The sequence below is a fragment of the Caloenas nicobarica genome, chromosome 11, assembly GCF_036013445.1.
Source record: "Caloenas nicobarica isolate bCalNic1 chromosome 11, bCalNic1.hap1, whole genome shotgun sequence".
In the NCBI taxonomy this organism is placed as follows: Eukaryota; Metazoa; Chordata; class Aves; order Columbiformes; family Columbidae; genus Caloenas; species Caloenas nicobarica.
The window spans coordinates 252,155-267,993 of NC_088255.1; the positions used below are offsets into that span (position 1 = coordinate 252,155).

Here is a 15,839-nt window from a genome sequence, read left to right on the forward strand (position 1 = left end):
GACCGGCCTGTGAGACGGGGACCGGCCTGCGAGACGGGGACCGGCCTGTGAGAGGGAGACCGGCCTGCGACACGGGGACCGGCCTGCGAGAGGGAGACCCGGGAGCGAGTGCCGCCGGCGGGGAGCGCGGCGGGACGCTGAGCCGAGCCCGTTCCGCCGCGGGATTCGAACTCCCGGCCGCTGAGGGGCGGCCGCGGCTGACAGGACCGCCCGCCTGAGGCAGAGCCGACCGGCCCGCGCCGCCTGCGTCACGACGGCCGCCCCGCGCCGCACGCCTCCCCGCCCGCTTCGCGGCAGAGGCGGGATGACGTCACTCGGCCGGGCAGCGGGCGGTGCAGGAAGTGCCGAGCGGGGCAGCTGGTGAGCGGGGCGGGCGCGTGCTCCCTCAGGTCGCCCTCAGGCTGCCGCCCCCCGCCCCGGGTCGCTTCCCGCCGCCCCCCTCCCCGGGTCGCTGTGCCCGGCTCCCCGGGTGGGAAAGCCGTGGGAGGGCAGCGGGGCCGCCAGTCCCGAAAGGCGGGCGGGGGCCGCCCCGTGTGGCGCGGCCGGGCGGGCTCCGCGGCGGGAGCAGCTTGGCCCCGGGTGCCGGAGCGGCCTTTCCGAGTCAGGGGGGGTTAGAAATAGGGCAGACTTTCCTTGCCCGCGAAATAGACTTGGTGAGGGACGTTTCGCCGAGAAGCGGCTTTTCTGAAAAGGTAGCGGTAGGAAATAATAATCTCTTGGCAGCGAGATGTAGAGGAGGTCTTCAAAACACTCAACTCTGGACCACAGGATGAAGTTTTATAAAAAAGCTGTAGGTTTTAGGGGATTGTGTGAATTTGGCTTAAAACCTGTAACTTCGCGATAGTTTTAAATGCTATTAAACTGCTAATCATACTTTTACAACAGATTATGTCTGTCAAGGGGACGACAAATATTAAAAGTTACAGTGTGTTTTTCACTTCAAATGTTCCTCTAGTATAGTAGTAACTCCTTAGGTGCAGTAATAACAAAAGCAGGATGTTAAAATTCATTCCTGGTGGATGCTTTTAGGCTGGTGTTTTCAGTATTTACTCTTGGGTACTGTCAGCTGGCTTCTTGGTCGTGTAAAATGTTTGACAATACACATGACTTTTGGGTATGGTATTGTACTTAGAAGCAAAATGAAAACTTTACTGTTTTGAAAAGCTGAAAAAAGACTTCAAGAAAATTCAAAATGAGTAAACCTTTAGTTATAGTAGAGCTTGTCTGGCAAGGAAAGTAACAACTATTTTTTTTTTAAATGTTAAATAATACTTTCCCCAGCTTATGGGGAAAAGGGGATGAGGGATTTAATGGATTAATATTGACTAGGCAGCTATTGAACCTTTGAATAAAAGTTTTATTATGGAAGCCTTGGCATCAAGTACCATGTAACCTGACTCTGTTATTCCTGACATCTGTATGACAAACAATTATTTGCCTGTTTCATGATGAGCATTCTGTGACACTTAGTTGCAAAACAAAAGATTTGTAAGGCTTAAGACCTATGTAGTAGTAAAAGTTAAATGTTTGCTAATTTATGGAAGTGAAAACCTAGCTAAATGAATGCTAGTTTGGATTTTAAATGCCATCAGAACTTACATAGTACTAATAGGCTTTTAGACACATATCTAGATAACAGAAGGAATGCTGATCCAGTGTTTAGCATTTTGTTATTTTTACCTGTGGTAGCACAATACAAGATACAACTCAGAAGTACAGAATTCAGATGTAGTATCCTAAGTAATAGGAGAAATTGTGGAATGTCTGTCAGGAAATCCGTTCCTTCTAGGCAGCTTGGCCAAACAGAACATATACTTGCCTTCCATAATTTTACATACAAGAATCTGGAAGGACTTTGCTTGGACTGAAAGGACCTCTGATCAATGATTTTTAAAATTGGAGTTACTTAAATGTTCAGAGGAGCAAAGCTTTCTGTACTTGAACCCAAGAAAATATGTTAAAAAGAAGCTTTGAGTAGTCGTAATACGGTTGCATATATACTTATCAGGCATATCTGCTTTTACAGGATTCTGTTTAACAGCGATCATTAACTAAAATCATGGCAACTGCCGGTAGTGAGGTGCACCATCCTGTAGATCCTGGAATCTCAAAGCTGCAGTTTGCTCCCTTCAGTAGTGCCTTGGATGCAGGATTTTGGCACGAACTAACACAGAAGAAACTCAATGAGTACCGGTTGGATGAGACCCCAAAAGTTATCAAAGGTTACTACTACAATGGTAGGTAGAAACTCAACATCTGGCTTTAGTATTTTGAGTTTCTCGTGTCATTCTTCTAAGTATTCATGTAACGTGCTTTAGGTATTTTGCTGAAACATTAAAAAACACAGCTGGATGAGCTGTGAATTCTGGTGTGTCTGTGGGTAATTTATCACTTACATTAACAAAAAGAGGGAAATTAATCTATGTATTGCAGTTTAAAAGAAGCATGTTGCTGCTTTTTGTCCAGGTGATCCCTTGGGTTTGCCAGCTCGCTTGACGTTGGAGTTTAGTGCCTTTGATATGTAAGTACCTACTTAATTTGTATGTAGAGACACTTCCGTTGCATAACAGTAACACTTTGATATATAATGTTATTTGGACAAATTCTACATGAAAATAAATGCATATTTTCATGAACTTCATAACAGTGGAGAAACTGCTTTGAATTGCAAACATTAACTCCATGTGTCTGAAGTAATATATTCATCCGAAGGGCCAAGTTTAAAATATGCTGGTAAATCTCAGATTCACTTACTGTTTGTATATATGTTTATATAAAATACCATTTTTTTCCGTTTCTTCAACGTTGTGGCATAAAAAAGGATATTTCAGTCATCTGACCTCTGGGCAAATTTTTCCTTAGGTCTGTTTTTACTGAGGATTCATCATTACAATTAGGATCTCAAAATAGTTTTTGCAATCCCTAGCTGTTACATTGTAATATCTTCCAAAATATTTAACCTTTTTAACTTGAATTTTGTACTTTTGCCTTTACCCCCAAAGTGAAAGGTAAACCAAAGCTGCTCAGTGTGCACAGCAAAAATGAGATGAGGAGGGAAAGATTTTTTCCGTGTGGTTTTCATTTCCAGCAAATGCCTAAGATAATATAACTAACATAGGAACAGATGTCTTGTTTGTTTTATATTGGTGGATTATAAAGTTGTACATCGCGCAGGTTACTTTCTCTGCCTTGTTTGGTCAGGATGTTAGGAGCCTAGTGAGACTTTGTGCATTTTGAGATCATTTCTTAGGAGATATTATTCCGTTAATTCTTAGGTAAGAACTTTTACGGATGATAGTGAAAGCATATGCAGCAAAGTACAATTGGAAGAAAGCTGTGATATTTGGAACAGGAGTTTCAGATTAGGAAAAAAGAGATGGTACCATGGTATTTGAGCTCTCAAATGTTACGACAAAAAAAAAAAACCTATGAAAGGTCCATTTATATAGTGTTTACTTATTCTACTCTAGTAATTTTCTGTATATCTGTTTCTATACCTTAGGTAGTCAGTTTAGATGATCATGAGGAGTTCTCTTTTAGATTAAAAAATTTTTGGAAACTACATCATGTGTATTTATTATGTAACTTAAATATTTGCTGTATTTGAGTTTTAGCAGTGCTCGGAAACATATCAGTTTTGGAGAATGATGTTTAAGCAGTCAATGAAATCCATCAGATCTGTAAATTAAGGGAATATTGTAGTGTTTTTACCTAATTTACATTCAAAATGGGAGAAGAAATATATACTGTGTTTGCAAACAGCAGCTTCTCCAGCCGATGATGTTACAAACTATAAAAGCTATTCAGTCTTTTGTTTGGTTTAGGCTTCCTTTGGCTTGTTTCTTAAACATAAAATTTTAACCAAATACCTCTTTGTGTGAATGAAATACTGACATCTAAAGTTCAGTCTTAATAATTTTTTTAGTAAAAATCACATTTGTCATGGATAGTCTATATTGGAACAGATTTTTAAAACCTTTGGTCTGTGATTTAGTGCCATGTTGCTTAGAGATAATACAGATGCCCAATATATTTTCAAAGTCATAATGCAGATGTGTATTTGCACAGGTTCTTACACCAAGCCATGTTCAATAAAGCATTATGATGGTAGAATATTTTTGTTAGAGCTGTCTTTGACTTTTGTTACTGTGCCTCATCATATGACAATTTCAGGACAGCCTTACACCATCGGGTAGCTGCTGCTACTACTGCTGATCACATTAAAGGCATTAGTATCCAGTTCCCAGAGGTTTCTTTCTTTTATTCAGGAATGCCTCGATACCAGCACGTTGCTGTCCTGCTTTTGGAACGTTGTATAATACCAACACTTTAGAGACTTTCAAATCCTGTGATAAGAAATCACTTCTGGAAAAAGAAGCCAATGAGGTAAGATTAAAAATCAACTGGTAGAAAGGACTTGGAAGTAGGCAGTAAAATACTTTATATCTCTGCCCCAGATGTTGGAGATACTGTCCATACTTACTCGTATAGTAGCCTCAGGATTTGACTTATTCTAAAAGGAATAGTTTGATGTTTGCTTTTTACCGTTCGTGACAAGAGAGTAGAAAGTAGCTAATTATGCTTGGAGGGCTTCCTTTAGTGTGCTACTAGGCCAAATTTTAAGCTGAACAGTGCTGTGGAGCTGACAGTGACTTAAATTCTACAGAGCACATTTTAAAAATTTGTCTTGACATTCAGAAGCCAGCAAATGCCTGGTTTAAACTTTAGATTACTGCAATTCATTTGTGTGTCAAAGTGACGGGGAAGCTCCAAAACAGCCAGAAGACTGAGATAAAGCAAGGGAAAAGGTGGCTGTCAAGGGAAGGGGCTAGTCTGCTTGCACTGTAAGTAACAAATTTAAGTGTCATGGCTTGGGGAGAAGTGAAAATCAAACTAAGGCAACCTTTTTCTTTTTGAGGTACTTAGCTTTGACTAGTGCTTGATTCCTTTAATTAGATTGATTTTTTGCCTGCTGGCCTTGAGTAGTGAAGTTTTCATGCATATCTTCGTTCAGGGCTATGAAATTTTTGTGTTCCCGTGGCCTAGTACTTCCCTGGCAGTGGTAGGTATGATGCAGTATCTGTCTTTAGGGAAACTGGGAAGGTCAGAATGCTTGATTCATTTTTGTATTTTTGTTTGTTTGTTTATTTTTTTAAGACAAAGATCGAGCAGCTCTGCCTCATACCAGTATTATAGCTGCTTGTCTTACCAACCTGCAGTGCGCTGCCTTCTTGCGAGTCTCCATTTTCTTGGTCAAATTTCCTAGTAGCTTATTGACGTATATCTATGGATCCCATGAATGAAAAGGATGGGGGTACAATAGAAGGCTGTATTAATACCACAGTATGTTCTAGATTGTGCTAGCGTTAGTAGTTCATATACATGAGGAACTGTTCCTGATGAGGTTTATTTTGTTTCATTTGATGCTCCATACTTGATCCATGAACAAATGCTCGTCTTGTTCCCCAGCTTCCATGATTTTTTTGTGTTAGAGAGTGTGTGTCTCTGTCTTATCTTTAGAATCCTTTTAGCATAGGTAATGGGGGTGAGTGGGATCAGTTAGGAAAATATCACAGTGGATTACTAGCAATGTTAATTTCAGTGTTTTAAAGGTAGCTGGAAGAATTAAAGGTTTCTGCAGCTGTTCTCGTGCTACCTTGGTATTTTGTTTCTCTGCGTTTTCGTTCTTGTCCTCACAATGACAGATATGGGAATCAATAAAATCTGGAGCTGCTCTGGAAAACCCTATGCTCTTGAACAGATTCCTGCTGCTGACATTCGCAGTAAGTAAAGATAATATGTCTCAGAGCATTGTAGTGGGAATAAAGTAGTAGTTTCTTTTTAGGAGAAATACTGTATTAGTATTAGCATATTAATGTTATCAGGATCATTCTCAGACATCTTAAAATGTCTGAAAACATTTTTTTAATAAAACTAACAAGCTGTTCTCATATACAGATATACAATATTTTATGATGTATTCTTTAAAAAATGCTGGTACCATCTCATATTCTTTTCTACAAATGTATAAGGTTGTCTGACAGCCTTATAGATATCAGTAAAAGTAGAGCAACTGTTTCATGTTTAACAAATAGAAAATGCTCCAGCTAACAAAAAGTGAAGTAGTGTCCGTATATTGTCTGTTTAAATCTTAAAAATATATACACAGAAGGGAAGTCTTCTAGTATTTTTTAAATTATTTTCTAAAACCACAACACAGTGCCTTGTGAAGTAAAGAGAACAATGGTTAGCATGGTTACTATCAGCCATCGATTATGATTAGTATTCTAAACTGTAATTTATTTTATGTGTTTATTATATAATTTTACAATTTTTTTCCCTAGGATTTAAAAAAGTATCATTTCTATTACTGGTTTTGCTACCCGGCTCTCTGTTTCCCGGATGGAATACACGTAATTCAGAAACCAGTGTGTCTTGGTGACAGATTCCCATTGAATCAGGTATTCAAAATACAAAGTGTTATGGAGACTGTAGCACTAAGCAGTTTTATGGGCTGTAAAACTGAATAATTTGAGAATCTAATTTCTTTTAAAATCTTCACTTGTCTTATTTCCAGGTGGGATTTGTGAGGTTTTTGTTTACGTCTTTTCTCCTTGTGTAAAAGCCGCTTCAGCTTGATGTGGCAAACAGTTCTTGAAGGGGTAGTTATGTTCCTTTGAATTGTTATATACAGCTTATTGAAAATATAGCTATGTTTTTGAAACTCATTATATTTTTAAGGAACTCTTTTAAAGAGGCATCCACTGGGAGAGCAAAGTCATTAGTAATTACAAAATTGTTAATAAAAGTGCATGATTGTGTTAATAAAATGCATGATTGTACAAGAAAAAGAACCGGATAGGGAAGTTTGTTGGTTTTTTTTTTTTAGAGAAAAGTTAACAATTTTTTGTTGTATTATTTGGCAGAAGTTAACACAAAACATTGAATAGCTTTTTAATGGCATTATAATCAATGAGAGAAAGTTTGGGTTTTTTCCGTGAAAAATGCTTAGTTTCCTTCTTCGCAGGAGACCTTCATTGGTTCTGTAGTAATAAATAGTGTTAAAATATATGCCACGATCCAAAGGCAGTTTCAAGTAAATACTGAAAATAGATATAACAAAATAAAATGAATGGGACTGTTCTTTTCCTAATAATAGAGGAGCAGATTTACTTTCATATAAAGCTACTGTGACAATCAAAATGAGATTTTTGTCTTGTTATCTTGTACTGGTAGATCAGTTTGTGGCATCAATAGTAACGCCCTTGTTTAAAATTTGCATTGACAAGTACTGCTTTCGCAATTGAATTTTTAATCTCAGTTTTTGTGGTTATACTGGGCTTTAAAACTTCAGAATATTCTAAGATTATTTGGGTGAGCTGGTTTTCCCAGATGCTAAAGCATTTTCTGTGGTTCTGTGTAAGATTGTTAAAACTGTTGATTACGGTTGTCTTTTTGCTTTTAGATTCAAGCACTTCAGAAAGCATATGATGAGCTTTGCCAGAAAGAGGGTGTTACAGCTTTGCCTTATTTTTTAATCAAGTATCATGACAATTCTGTTGTGATATCTCCACTGAAAAAGTGGGATGGTTTCTTCCAAGACCAAGGGGGAAAGGTAATGAGAAATTCATGTCTTTTTATAACCTAGAAATGTTTAATTTTCAAATGGTATGAGAAGTGTCTGTAATGCTGAGCTGGGTACAATGGCTGGCCAATGAATAGGCTGGGTAAATAGCTGAAGACGAGCAACTTGGATTGATTTTCGTGTCGAGTTCAGTGTCTCTAGTTCTTATGCAAGAGCCCGGTTACACCAGATTAATGGTCGGCTTGAAAACGAAGTTCTTCATGCTCCGTTTCCCTCATTATCACAATAGAAACAACATAAGTTTATGAAAGAGTTAGCATAATAATTGAAGTATTCCAACCACTTTACCTACAAGCTGTGAAATGCAAAACACTTATTTTATGGTTCGTGTGCTAAAAATTGGTACTCAACTATTTTATGTATTTATTGACTCTGGTGGCAGTAATCAGGGAATACTAAATGAAAGTTTTCAAGTTTCAAAGTGTGTTTTGCCACATGTGCTTGTTATGAGAGCTTTGGATAAAAATTCCTGGGAATCTGTATATGAAGAATGCTCAAGGTAAATGCCTTGTAATTTTGGAAGATAGATGGGTTGTGCACCAGAAGAGGCTGGGATATTTCTTCTGTTAAATACAGAGGTCATGCGTGTCCTTTGAGCATGAAGTGCATAATGTCTATTGCTTTCAGTTAGGGAGGAATTATGATGATACATGAAGCAGATGTCATCAGAGCAGGAGTTGACTGGCTTGGTTGGCTTGCGTTTATGTACATTAAATTCTGTTCTGGATCACGTTGCTCAGCTGCTGGACTTTGCTAGGTCTTTCTAAATGCTTTACTGTCTTTATGTTTGGTGAACTTCAAACTTCTTTTTATCATGCACGTTATTGAAGTCCTAGGAAACAGAACTTTGAGTTATGGTGAAGAGCTAGTAAGTGCAAAAAAGACATTTTTCTTTTAAGGAGGTCTTGTCACACCATACAAAAGTAATTTAGTTCTCTTTTATAGTACTTAAATTATTTTTTTGCATTTGCACATTTGTTTTTCTGAAATTAAGACCTAGTCAGCAGTTCTTCTTTGTAAAATAAGAATGTGAGGGTTGAGATTTTACATGGTACTATAACTACAATAATGGGTCACAGATAAGAGTATACTTTATTAGATAGAGACATTCTCAGTGTGGAAGAAATCTGTAATCATCTGGAATATATTTCTTCATTAACATTCACTTTGGAGGGAAGTGCTAAAATTTTAGACCTGTTGGATAAGATTTATTACATCAGTACTGCCTGTAGAATTTTTATTTCAGTGAGCCAACTGAACTTGTTCCCCTGGAATATGTTTTTGCTGTTGCTCAGTCATTTTTCTGCTGGTGTATGAAATGGAATCAGCTCAGGGGTGTTCTGCCTGCTGGAGGTAGCAGTTGCAAAGCAACAGCAGCGTGTGGCTGGGCGGGGGTCCCTGTTCCTCCCATCAGCATCCATGAGATCAGCTCATCTGCGTTTCAGGCCGTTCTAGGGACACCTCACTGGTGTGGTGGAGTTGAGACCAGTCTCTCTAAGCCCATTCACAGGGGAAGAAGCAGGAGGGAAGAGCTCTGTAGGTGTGAGGCACAGGTACCATTAGTGATGGCCAAGTTCGGATTTTCGGCATATCTAAAGGTAGGCAGTGGCATCTTTCTAGTCTCTGGATGTGTTTTGGTTCTGCATTGACTGTGAAGTAAGCTCCTAGGTTAGATACCTCGATTGTGAACATGGTATTACATTGATTGAAGATGAGACGGAATGTCTAGTTCCTTCAGTTAGATCCCATCTTGAAGGTTGGCTTTACAAGTGAATTGATGCTGGTTTTCCTTTGACTTGACATCTTACTGGCCAGTCCCCTTTCACTTTTGGATCATCTCAAAATCAATACAGAATTTTGTTTTGAGAGCAAGGCTTCAGATGTTGGGCTTCTCCCATCATGGCGTATTTAAGGAAGGTGCGCATGCTGTAGTGAAAAGTGAATGTCCATAAAGGAACTCAACTGAACAAATCTCAAAGCTGTGGCAAATGCTTGACTGAAATCTGTGTGACCATGTATTGGACATTTGTAAATAAGTAAAATGTGTGTAGGCCTTCTCTGTCCAGAAGTTGTACATTAAGAATGCCAGATAACTTTTACTGTGAACTGAATATCAGAATGGATAGATGACTTCTCATTTAGAGCAATTTTATTTGCAGGTAACAGTTGGAGTTTATGATCCATGTAATTTATCCCACTATCCAGGATGGCCACTGAGAAATTTCCTGATCCTGGCAGCACACAAATGGTATCTATTTTATTATTTCCCACAAAGATTATTTATTGGTTGATATAAAATTAGGCATTCTTTCCCCCATGACACTTTACTCGTATCACCCACCTGAGATTTAACTCTTAACCTTGACATGACTCACTTTCAATGATTCTGATTTTGCATATTATTCTGGTTTTTTGTTTCTGTCAGTCACAAGTTCATATCATTCCTAATCCTCACATGCACGCACATACCTGGAAATACATGCTTCAGACTCTGCCAATACCCTCTAGCTGTTTTGAGTCTTGTTTAAAGTGTTCTGTGATTTTCATATAATTAATTAGTGCCAAATAATACTAGGACCTAAATTTTAAAAATCAGATACCCTTCAGTTTTCTGTAATGTACCTTGCTGAATTTTTTTGTTGGGCAGAAGTTGGGAAGACAGGACATAGTTTTACATACCAGTATTGGAAAAAAACATCATTTAAAGTATCATATAATATTGAGTTGCTGTAAAAAAAAATGTAGCTGAGTTGCATTTTCCTAGTTTTGCCTTTTACATTTGATGACAAAGCACACAGTAGGGAGAAGAAATGCTCAGTGAGGTATGGTGTTTTCTGGGCTGCTAGTGGAACTGTAGCGTGGAGTGATGGGTAAGTGCCCAGACAGCTTTACACGTTCTGAGAGGAAGAGGTGTTCAGGCACTAAAGTTCTAACTGTTTGATTTGGGGATTTGAGTCACAAGGAGGAAAAATGATACTGTATCAAGAACTAAGAGGATATTGCTTGTGCAGTGGCAAAGTATGTTGTATCACCTCACATGTGCTCTGTTGCTTCTCTGCTTTTATTCCTCTAAATATACCATTTGTCCAGCAGCAGTGTCAATGACAGAGGACAGGCTGACAGTGTCATTTCTTTAGAGCTGTTTCACAACAAGCAGTTTTCTCATACTAGACAATTGTTTTTATTTATACCTGATCAAAACAACAGTGTTCCAGTATTAACAGAAAAAGCATTATTCAGAATCTGCAAGAGACTAAACTTGTGTGAACTTTTACTATTAAGAAATTTCATGTCTCTGTTTTGTTTTGTTTTGTTTCAAATGGCAGGGGCAGCATTCTCCAGTCCATTGAAGTGCTCTGCTTCAGAGATAGGACCATGCAAGGAGTGAGAGACATAACACACAGCATTATCTTTGAAATAAAACTTCCAGAGAGAGTCCTTGGCCCAGGTAATCCATTAAAAACAAACAAACAAAATTTCCAATTTTTTTCCTCCTTCCTCAATCACTGTGAAGATGGAAAAAATATATTAATACTACTCAATCATTGTTATGCTAAGTTATTTCTAATGGATTTTATATTGTTTGAATTTATGTTAAACATCTGTAAAGGAAACAGTTCTTCAAAAAAGGAAGAAGAGAGCATCTTCCTTTTAAATGTTTTCCTCCTTAAATCATGTTTCTAATTTTTTTTTTTAAAAAAAAAAAAGGAGAAAATCCTCCTGGTGTCATAAAATACAAAAACCAGGCAATTAGCAAATAGTCTCTTTTTCTTTCGTTAAATTGGTATGCCATCCCTCAGCTAGGAAGAATGCATATAGTAGCGAATTGATGTGATGTAAACTTTCTGTGTATTTCTGGAATGGTAGAAGCCTGCTACAGAGTGGAATTGTTTCTTCAGGCCCATGGCGAGGTAGGCAGGTAGAATTTAAAGCAATAAACTCGTAACATTAGATCATAAACTCAGACTTAATTTCTGTGTACAGGACAGTATCAGAGAATTTCTCTACTTCATCCCAAAAGTTCTGAATGCTTTACATATTATCATTGTGAATTGTTTAATTATGATATAATTAGGATATATGATTATCTACTGAATTTACAGATTGGGTCTAGGGAGCATGAACAGACGATTGAACTTGGCAAAAGTCACTGAGTTGTGAGTTGTGAACATAGGAGTCTGTTTCACATTAAGGATCCAGATGATGAGGAATGATGCCATCTCTGTCCTGGGTGTGAAGGAGGCTGAACAGGCAACAGCAGCACATTGGACACCTGAGAGTAAAGCTCTCTCACTCCAAGAGGCAGTGATTTCAGTTGATGGAAAACAGCAACATTTGTATAGCGATAAATACTGGGTTGTAAAGATACAGATTATTTACTTACAGATTTAGATTTTTTTTTTTTAACAAGGTTAAATCCAACAAAATGTCTTTTCTCTATCCTGGGATATTAAGACTTTAATTCTGTCTTTCCTCCTTTCTTCCTTCTGTTTTTTAATATGTCAAACAGATTGTCCAAAAGCTGTTGGGTGGGAGAAAAACCAGAAGGGAGGTATGGGTCCAAGGATGGTGAATCTCAGTGAATGCATGGATCCAAAAAGGTTTGTTTCTTGTTTTTTAAATTTGCATAGTTTTCTTTACTTGGGCTGAAGCCCTAACAAGTTGAAATGTGAAATGCAAGGACTATCTTGTCTCTTTTAGGTAAGAATTTACAGTACCACATATACTGTGTATTCTTTGGACAGTCCTATTGGAATTAAGACCTCAATAGAGCAGAGTGCACTGCATGCAGCAGAAGTGTTTGCAGTTTTTGACTCTTAAAATTTCAAATGTATTGAATTTATACTCAGTGGAATGTAGATCAGAGTGTTACAGGCCTGTGGTTTTCATTGAATTCTGTAACCTGCACGTTGTTAAATATAATGAAAATAAGCATGGAGAGAAGTTCAGCCTTTTGGAATTGTTAGAGTGTGACAGAAAAAAGCTCAGGAAACATGACCTTAGTAATTTTTATCGTTCTGCGCATAATATGTGGGCAATGGATTGAAAACCGTCTAGTTACACAGCCCTTTGGCTCATCTGCTTTCACTGACTACGTGTGTGTTCTTGACTTTGCAATGCTGTAGGGAGTGTGTTGATCTAATTGTTTAGGTTCATATATTTTACCTATCTAGCTAAGCCATTTTTATCTTACAGTTGTGGCAGTTCGGTGTATCTTCATAGACATTAGAGCAAGTTCAGCTGAGGGCTCGCAGTTCTCTAAGTAAATCTGACTTGTCCTTCTTTACTTGTATGCATGCTAACTCCTGTTAGTTCCCATAGAAACTGTTAGTAGTATGCCAGCCTTGGCAGTTATGATCTTAAATCCTCGTTGAACAAATAATTTACTGGATAATGCAGAAGTTACATTTATGATGTATAAGGGAATGAAACTGTGAGGTATCTGACAACTTATATACATACCTGATTTGAAGACGAGAAAGGCAAAAGAATTTTAGGGAGTTGTTTGGGAAGAAATAGAGGGATAAGCATTACCATTCTGTGTGAAGCAATATGCTTCCTTGGGAAAGAGGATGGAGTAGAGTGAATGAGATAGTCCTGCTCTGGATGGATTATTATTTTTTTTTATTCTGACATTTTCCTCTGCTAGTTATTACTCTATGAATTATTTATGATTACCTGACTTGATGAGGGTTTTAACACCCTTTGTTCTGATGAATACAAAAATCTGACATTAGGTTGAGCATGGATTTCCTACCTAGTTTTCCTTCTAAAACTTCCACAAAGAGCTGACTCCATTCCTTAGACAGGTAAGTGTAACATTTTATTTTGAGTACAGATGGATGCAAGAAACCGTTTTTTTCCAGTCTGCTTACCATGCACCTTATTATTAGGTAGAAGTATTGCTAGGGGGACTTTGTTCTTCATATTACCTTTAAGTAGAATTCTTTCCTTAAAAAAAAAGTATGGAACTTCTTCAGTTTAAATAAAAGTAATTGCTGCTTTGGAGAAACACAAGAACATTCAGAAGTGTGTTGCTATTTGTTTCATGATATAGGTTAGCAGAATCGTCAGTGGATCTTAATTTGAAATTGATGTGCTGGCGATTGGTGCCTACTCTTGATTTGGAAAAAATTGTGTCTGCCAAGTGTCTGCTGCTTGGAGCTGGTACGCTGGGTTGTAGTGTTGCAAGGACCTTGATGGTAAGTCCTGAGTTAGTCTTGAAAATCATCCGCTATTCCTCATAATTTTTTTTTTTTGAGCAGCTGCCATGGCATGTAAGAGAAAACTTGTATTAATGTATATATGTATACGTATATCTGTATTAATGTACACATAATATGTATTAGTTGATTTTATAAATTCCAGGGAAGAGGCGAGATTTGTAACCAATGGAAATAATTCGAAGTTTTACTAATAGTAGCATAGCAAGTAGTAATGGAACCTTAGCAGAATAGTAATTTGTTTTGAATTTACATAAAAAAAGATTGAACAATAAATTCTGGAACAAATTATATGATCAAATTCATAGTGAAGCACTTGAAGTAACTGTGCTGATATTTACTTCCAGGGATGTTTACCACATCCCACTGAATTCAGTAGGGTTTTGAGGGATTACTGCTGAATGATACATTTGGACAGACCACATTTTCTGTTCTCCTTATTCAGTGCAACCACAAGTTTTTTTGCTGTGAATAGCTTCAAAAGCTTTTGTGACTTGATCTTTCTAGAAAAATTGGACAAAACTTCTCTTGACTTTCTGGCATTACTCAAAAGTTTATGGCTAAGCCTATTGTAAATCTCATTATTTAAATTACTTTCGTGTTTAGGCTTGGGGAGTCAGGAAGATTACATTTGTGGACAATGCAAAGATCTCGTACTCCAACCCAGTACGACAGCCACTGTATGAGTTCGAAGACTGTCTGAGCGGTGGGAAGCCCAAAGCACTTGCAGCAGCAGACAGACTGCAGAAAATCTTCCCAGGAGTGGTAAGATCAGTATTTAAAATGTGTTAATGTGTTCCTTGGAAAAGCACCAGTGACTTCAAATAACTATTCCAAGTTCTAGTAATTAAGCTTTATTATGAGCGGGTAAAGTATTACACAGGTGTTGCATTGGTTACTGACAAATCTATAAGCGTTTTACTTTAAGTACTCCATACCTGTTAAACTTGGAGACAATAAATATTTGTAACGATGAAATATAATTAAGGATCATCTGAGTAATCTTGTAGCTCATTGATGGTGAGTAATTTTTTTTACTGTCTAGTATGTCCTAAGGAACTTTCAGTGATGGCTGCTTTTAACACTGTTTTCCCACTCTGCTCTTAAACGTGAGATTAGACACGTTAGTTGTCTACTATGGGAGCAGGAGGTCTTGAAGACACTAATAAATGTATTGTTGAGATTTCCTATTATGTTTTACACCCAAATTTGCAACCTTATTTAAGTTGATTTTCTACATAAGAGGCAAATATTTAATCTTTAACAGGTTATGCTCCTGTTGGAAAGAAATGACCTCATATTTTCCAGATTGCTGTAGATGGACATTTTGCTCTATGAGTGATCAGTAGTGTAATACAAGTAAAATAAAAAGTTTTACTTGTAAAACTGAAAGTTCCTTTTTCTGTCGGTTTTGCCCAGAATAACTTAATAGCAGCCAGTATTGAAGCTTGCTTTGCATAGGAGTGTAATAGGAAGTATTTAGATGATGTAAGAGAACTTTCTTGTCTGTTTTTGGTTTTTTTAAGAACCAAGCAAACGGAAAGGGATCCAGAAAGGGGGAGTAGTTTGTAGCAGCCTGGAGAAGATGTCAGTGTTTGACCAAAGTTCTCCTCTTCTGGGGAGGCCAGTGTAACAACTTAGTATCACAATGAAGTAGTTGAAAGGGAGCAAAAGGCAGGAATGAATTTTTATGTTGTTTTAGAGGCTTTAGGACGAAAGGCCCACCAATGGCAGCCTTTTTCCTCTTTGACTCCTGAGATGTCCATTATATGAACATTATGCAGTGCACATGTCCAAACCTCATTTTCAATGCTGGAAAAAAGTAGATTAAACAAACAAACTTACAAATATTTGCAGATGTCTTAGTTTCATCCTTCATTTGGGAGGAGAATTGATATGGCCTATGATTTCAGAATAGGCATGCTCTCAGTTTGCTTTGTCACGAACAAAGGTGTTTTTATAATAATTTG

General features: G+C 37.8%; 1 protein-coding gene across 6 annotated transcripts in view; it reads left to right on the plus strand.

Annotated features, from left to right (window-relative positions):
• The first annotated feature begins 214 nt into the window (after positions 1–214).
• ATG7 (autophagy related 7) overlaps positions 215–15,839 on the plus strand; it is a 99,613-nt gene continuing 83,988 nt past the window's right edge. For 4 of the 6 annotated variants that reach the window (XR_010606820.1, XR_010606821.1, XM_065642724.1 and 1 more), the window contains exons 1-12: positions 215–360; positions 2,027–2,237; positions 2,467–2,521; positions 4,269–4,386; positions 5,706–5,783; positions 6,345–6,461; positions 7,466–7,615; positions 9,805–9,893; positions 10,972–11,093; positions 12,156–12,246; positions 13,704–13,848; positions 14,476–14,634. Coding sequence is in view for 4 of the 6 variants with exons in the window: in XM_065642724.1 (XP_065498796.1) it covers positions 2,060–2,237; positions 2,467–2,521; positions 4,269–4,386; positions 5,706–5,783; positions 6,345–6,461; positions 7,466–7,615; positions 9,805–9,893; positions 10,972–11,093; positions 12,156–12,246; positions 13,704–13,848; positions 14,476–14,634 (1,302 nt within the window). In the remaining 2 variants the exon portion in view is untranslated. Of the gene's footprint in view, positions 361–692; positions 791–2,026; positions 2,238–2,466; positions 2,522–4,268; positions 4,387–5,705; positions 5,784–6,344; positions 6,462–7,465; positions 7,616–9,804; positions 9,894–10,971; positions 11,094–12,155; positions 12,247–13,703; positions 13,849–14,475; positions 14,635–15,839 lie in introns of those variants that run through there. The other 2 variants (XM_065642725.1, XM_065642728.1) reach the window with 2 other exon arrangements.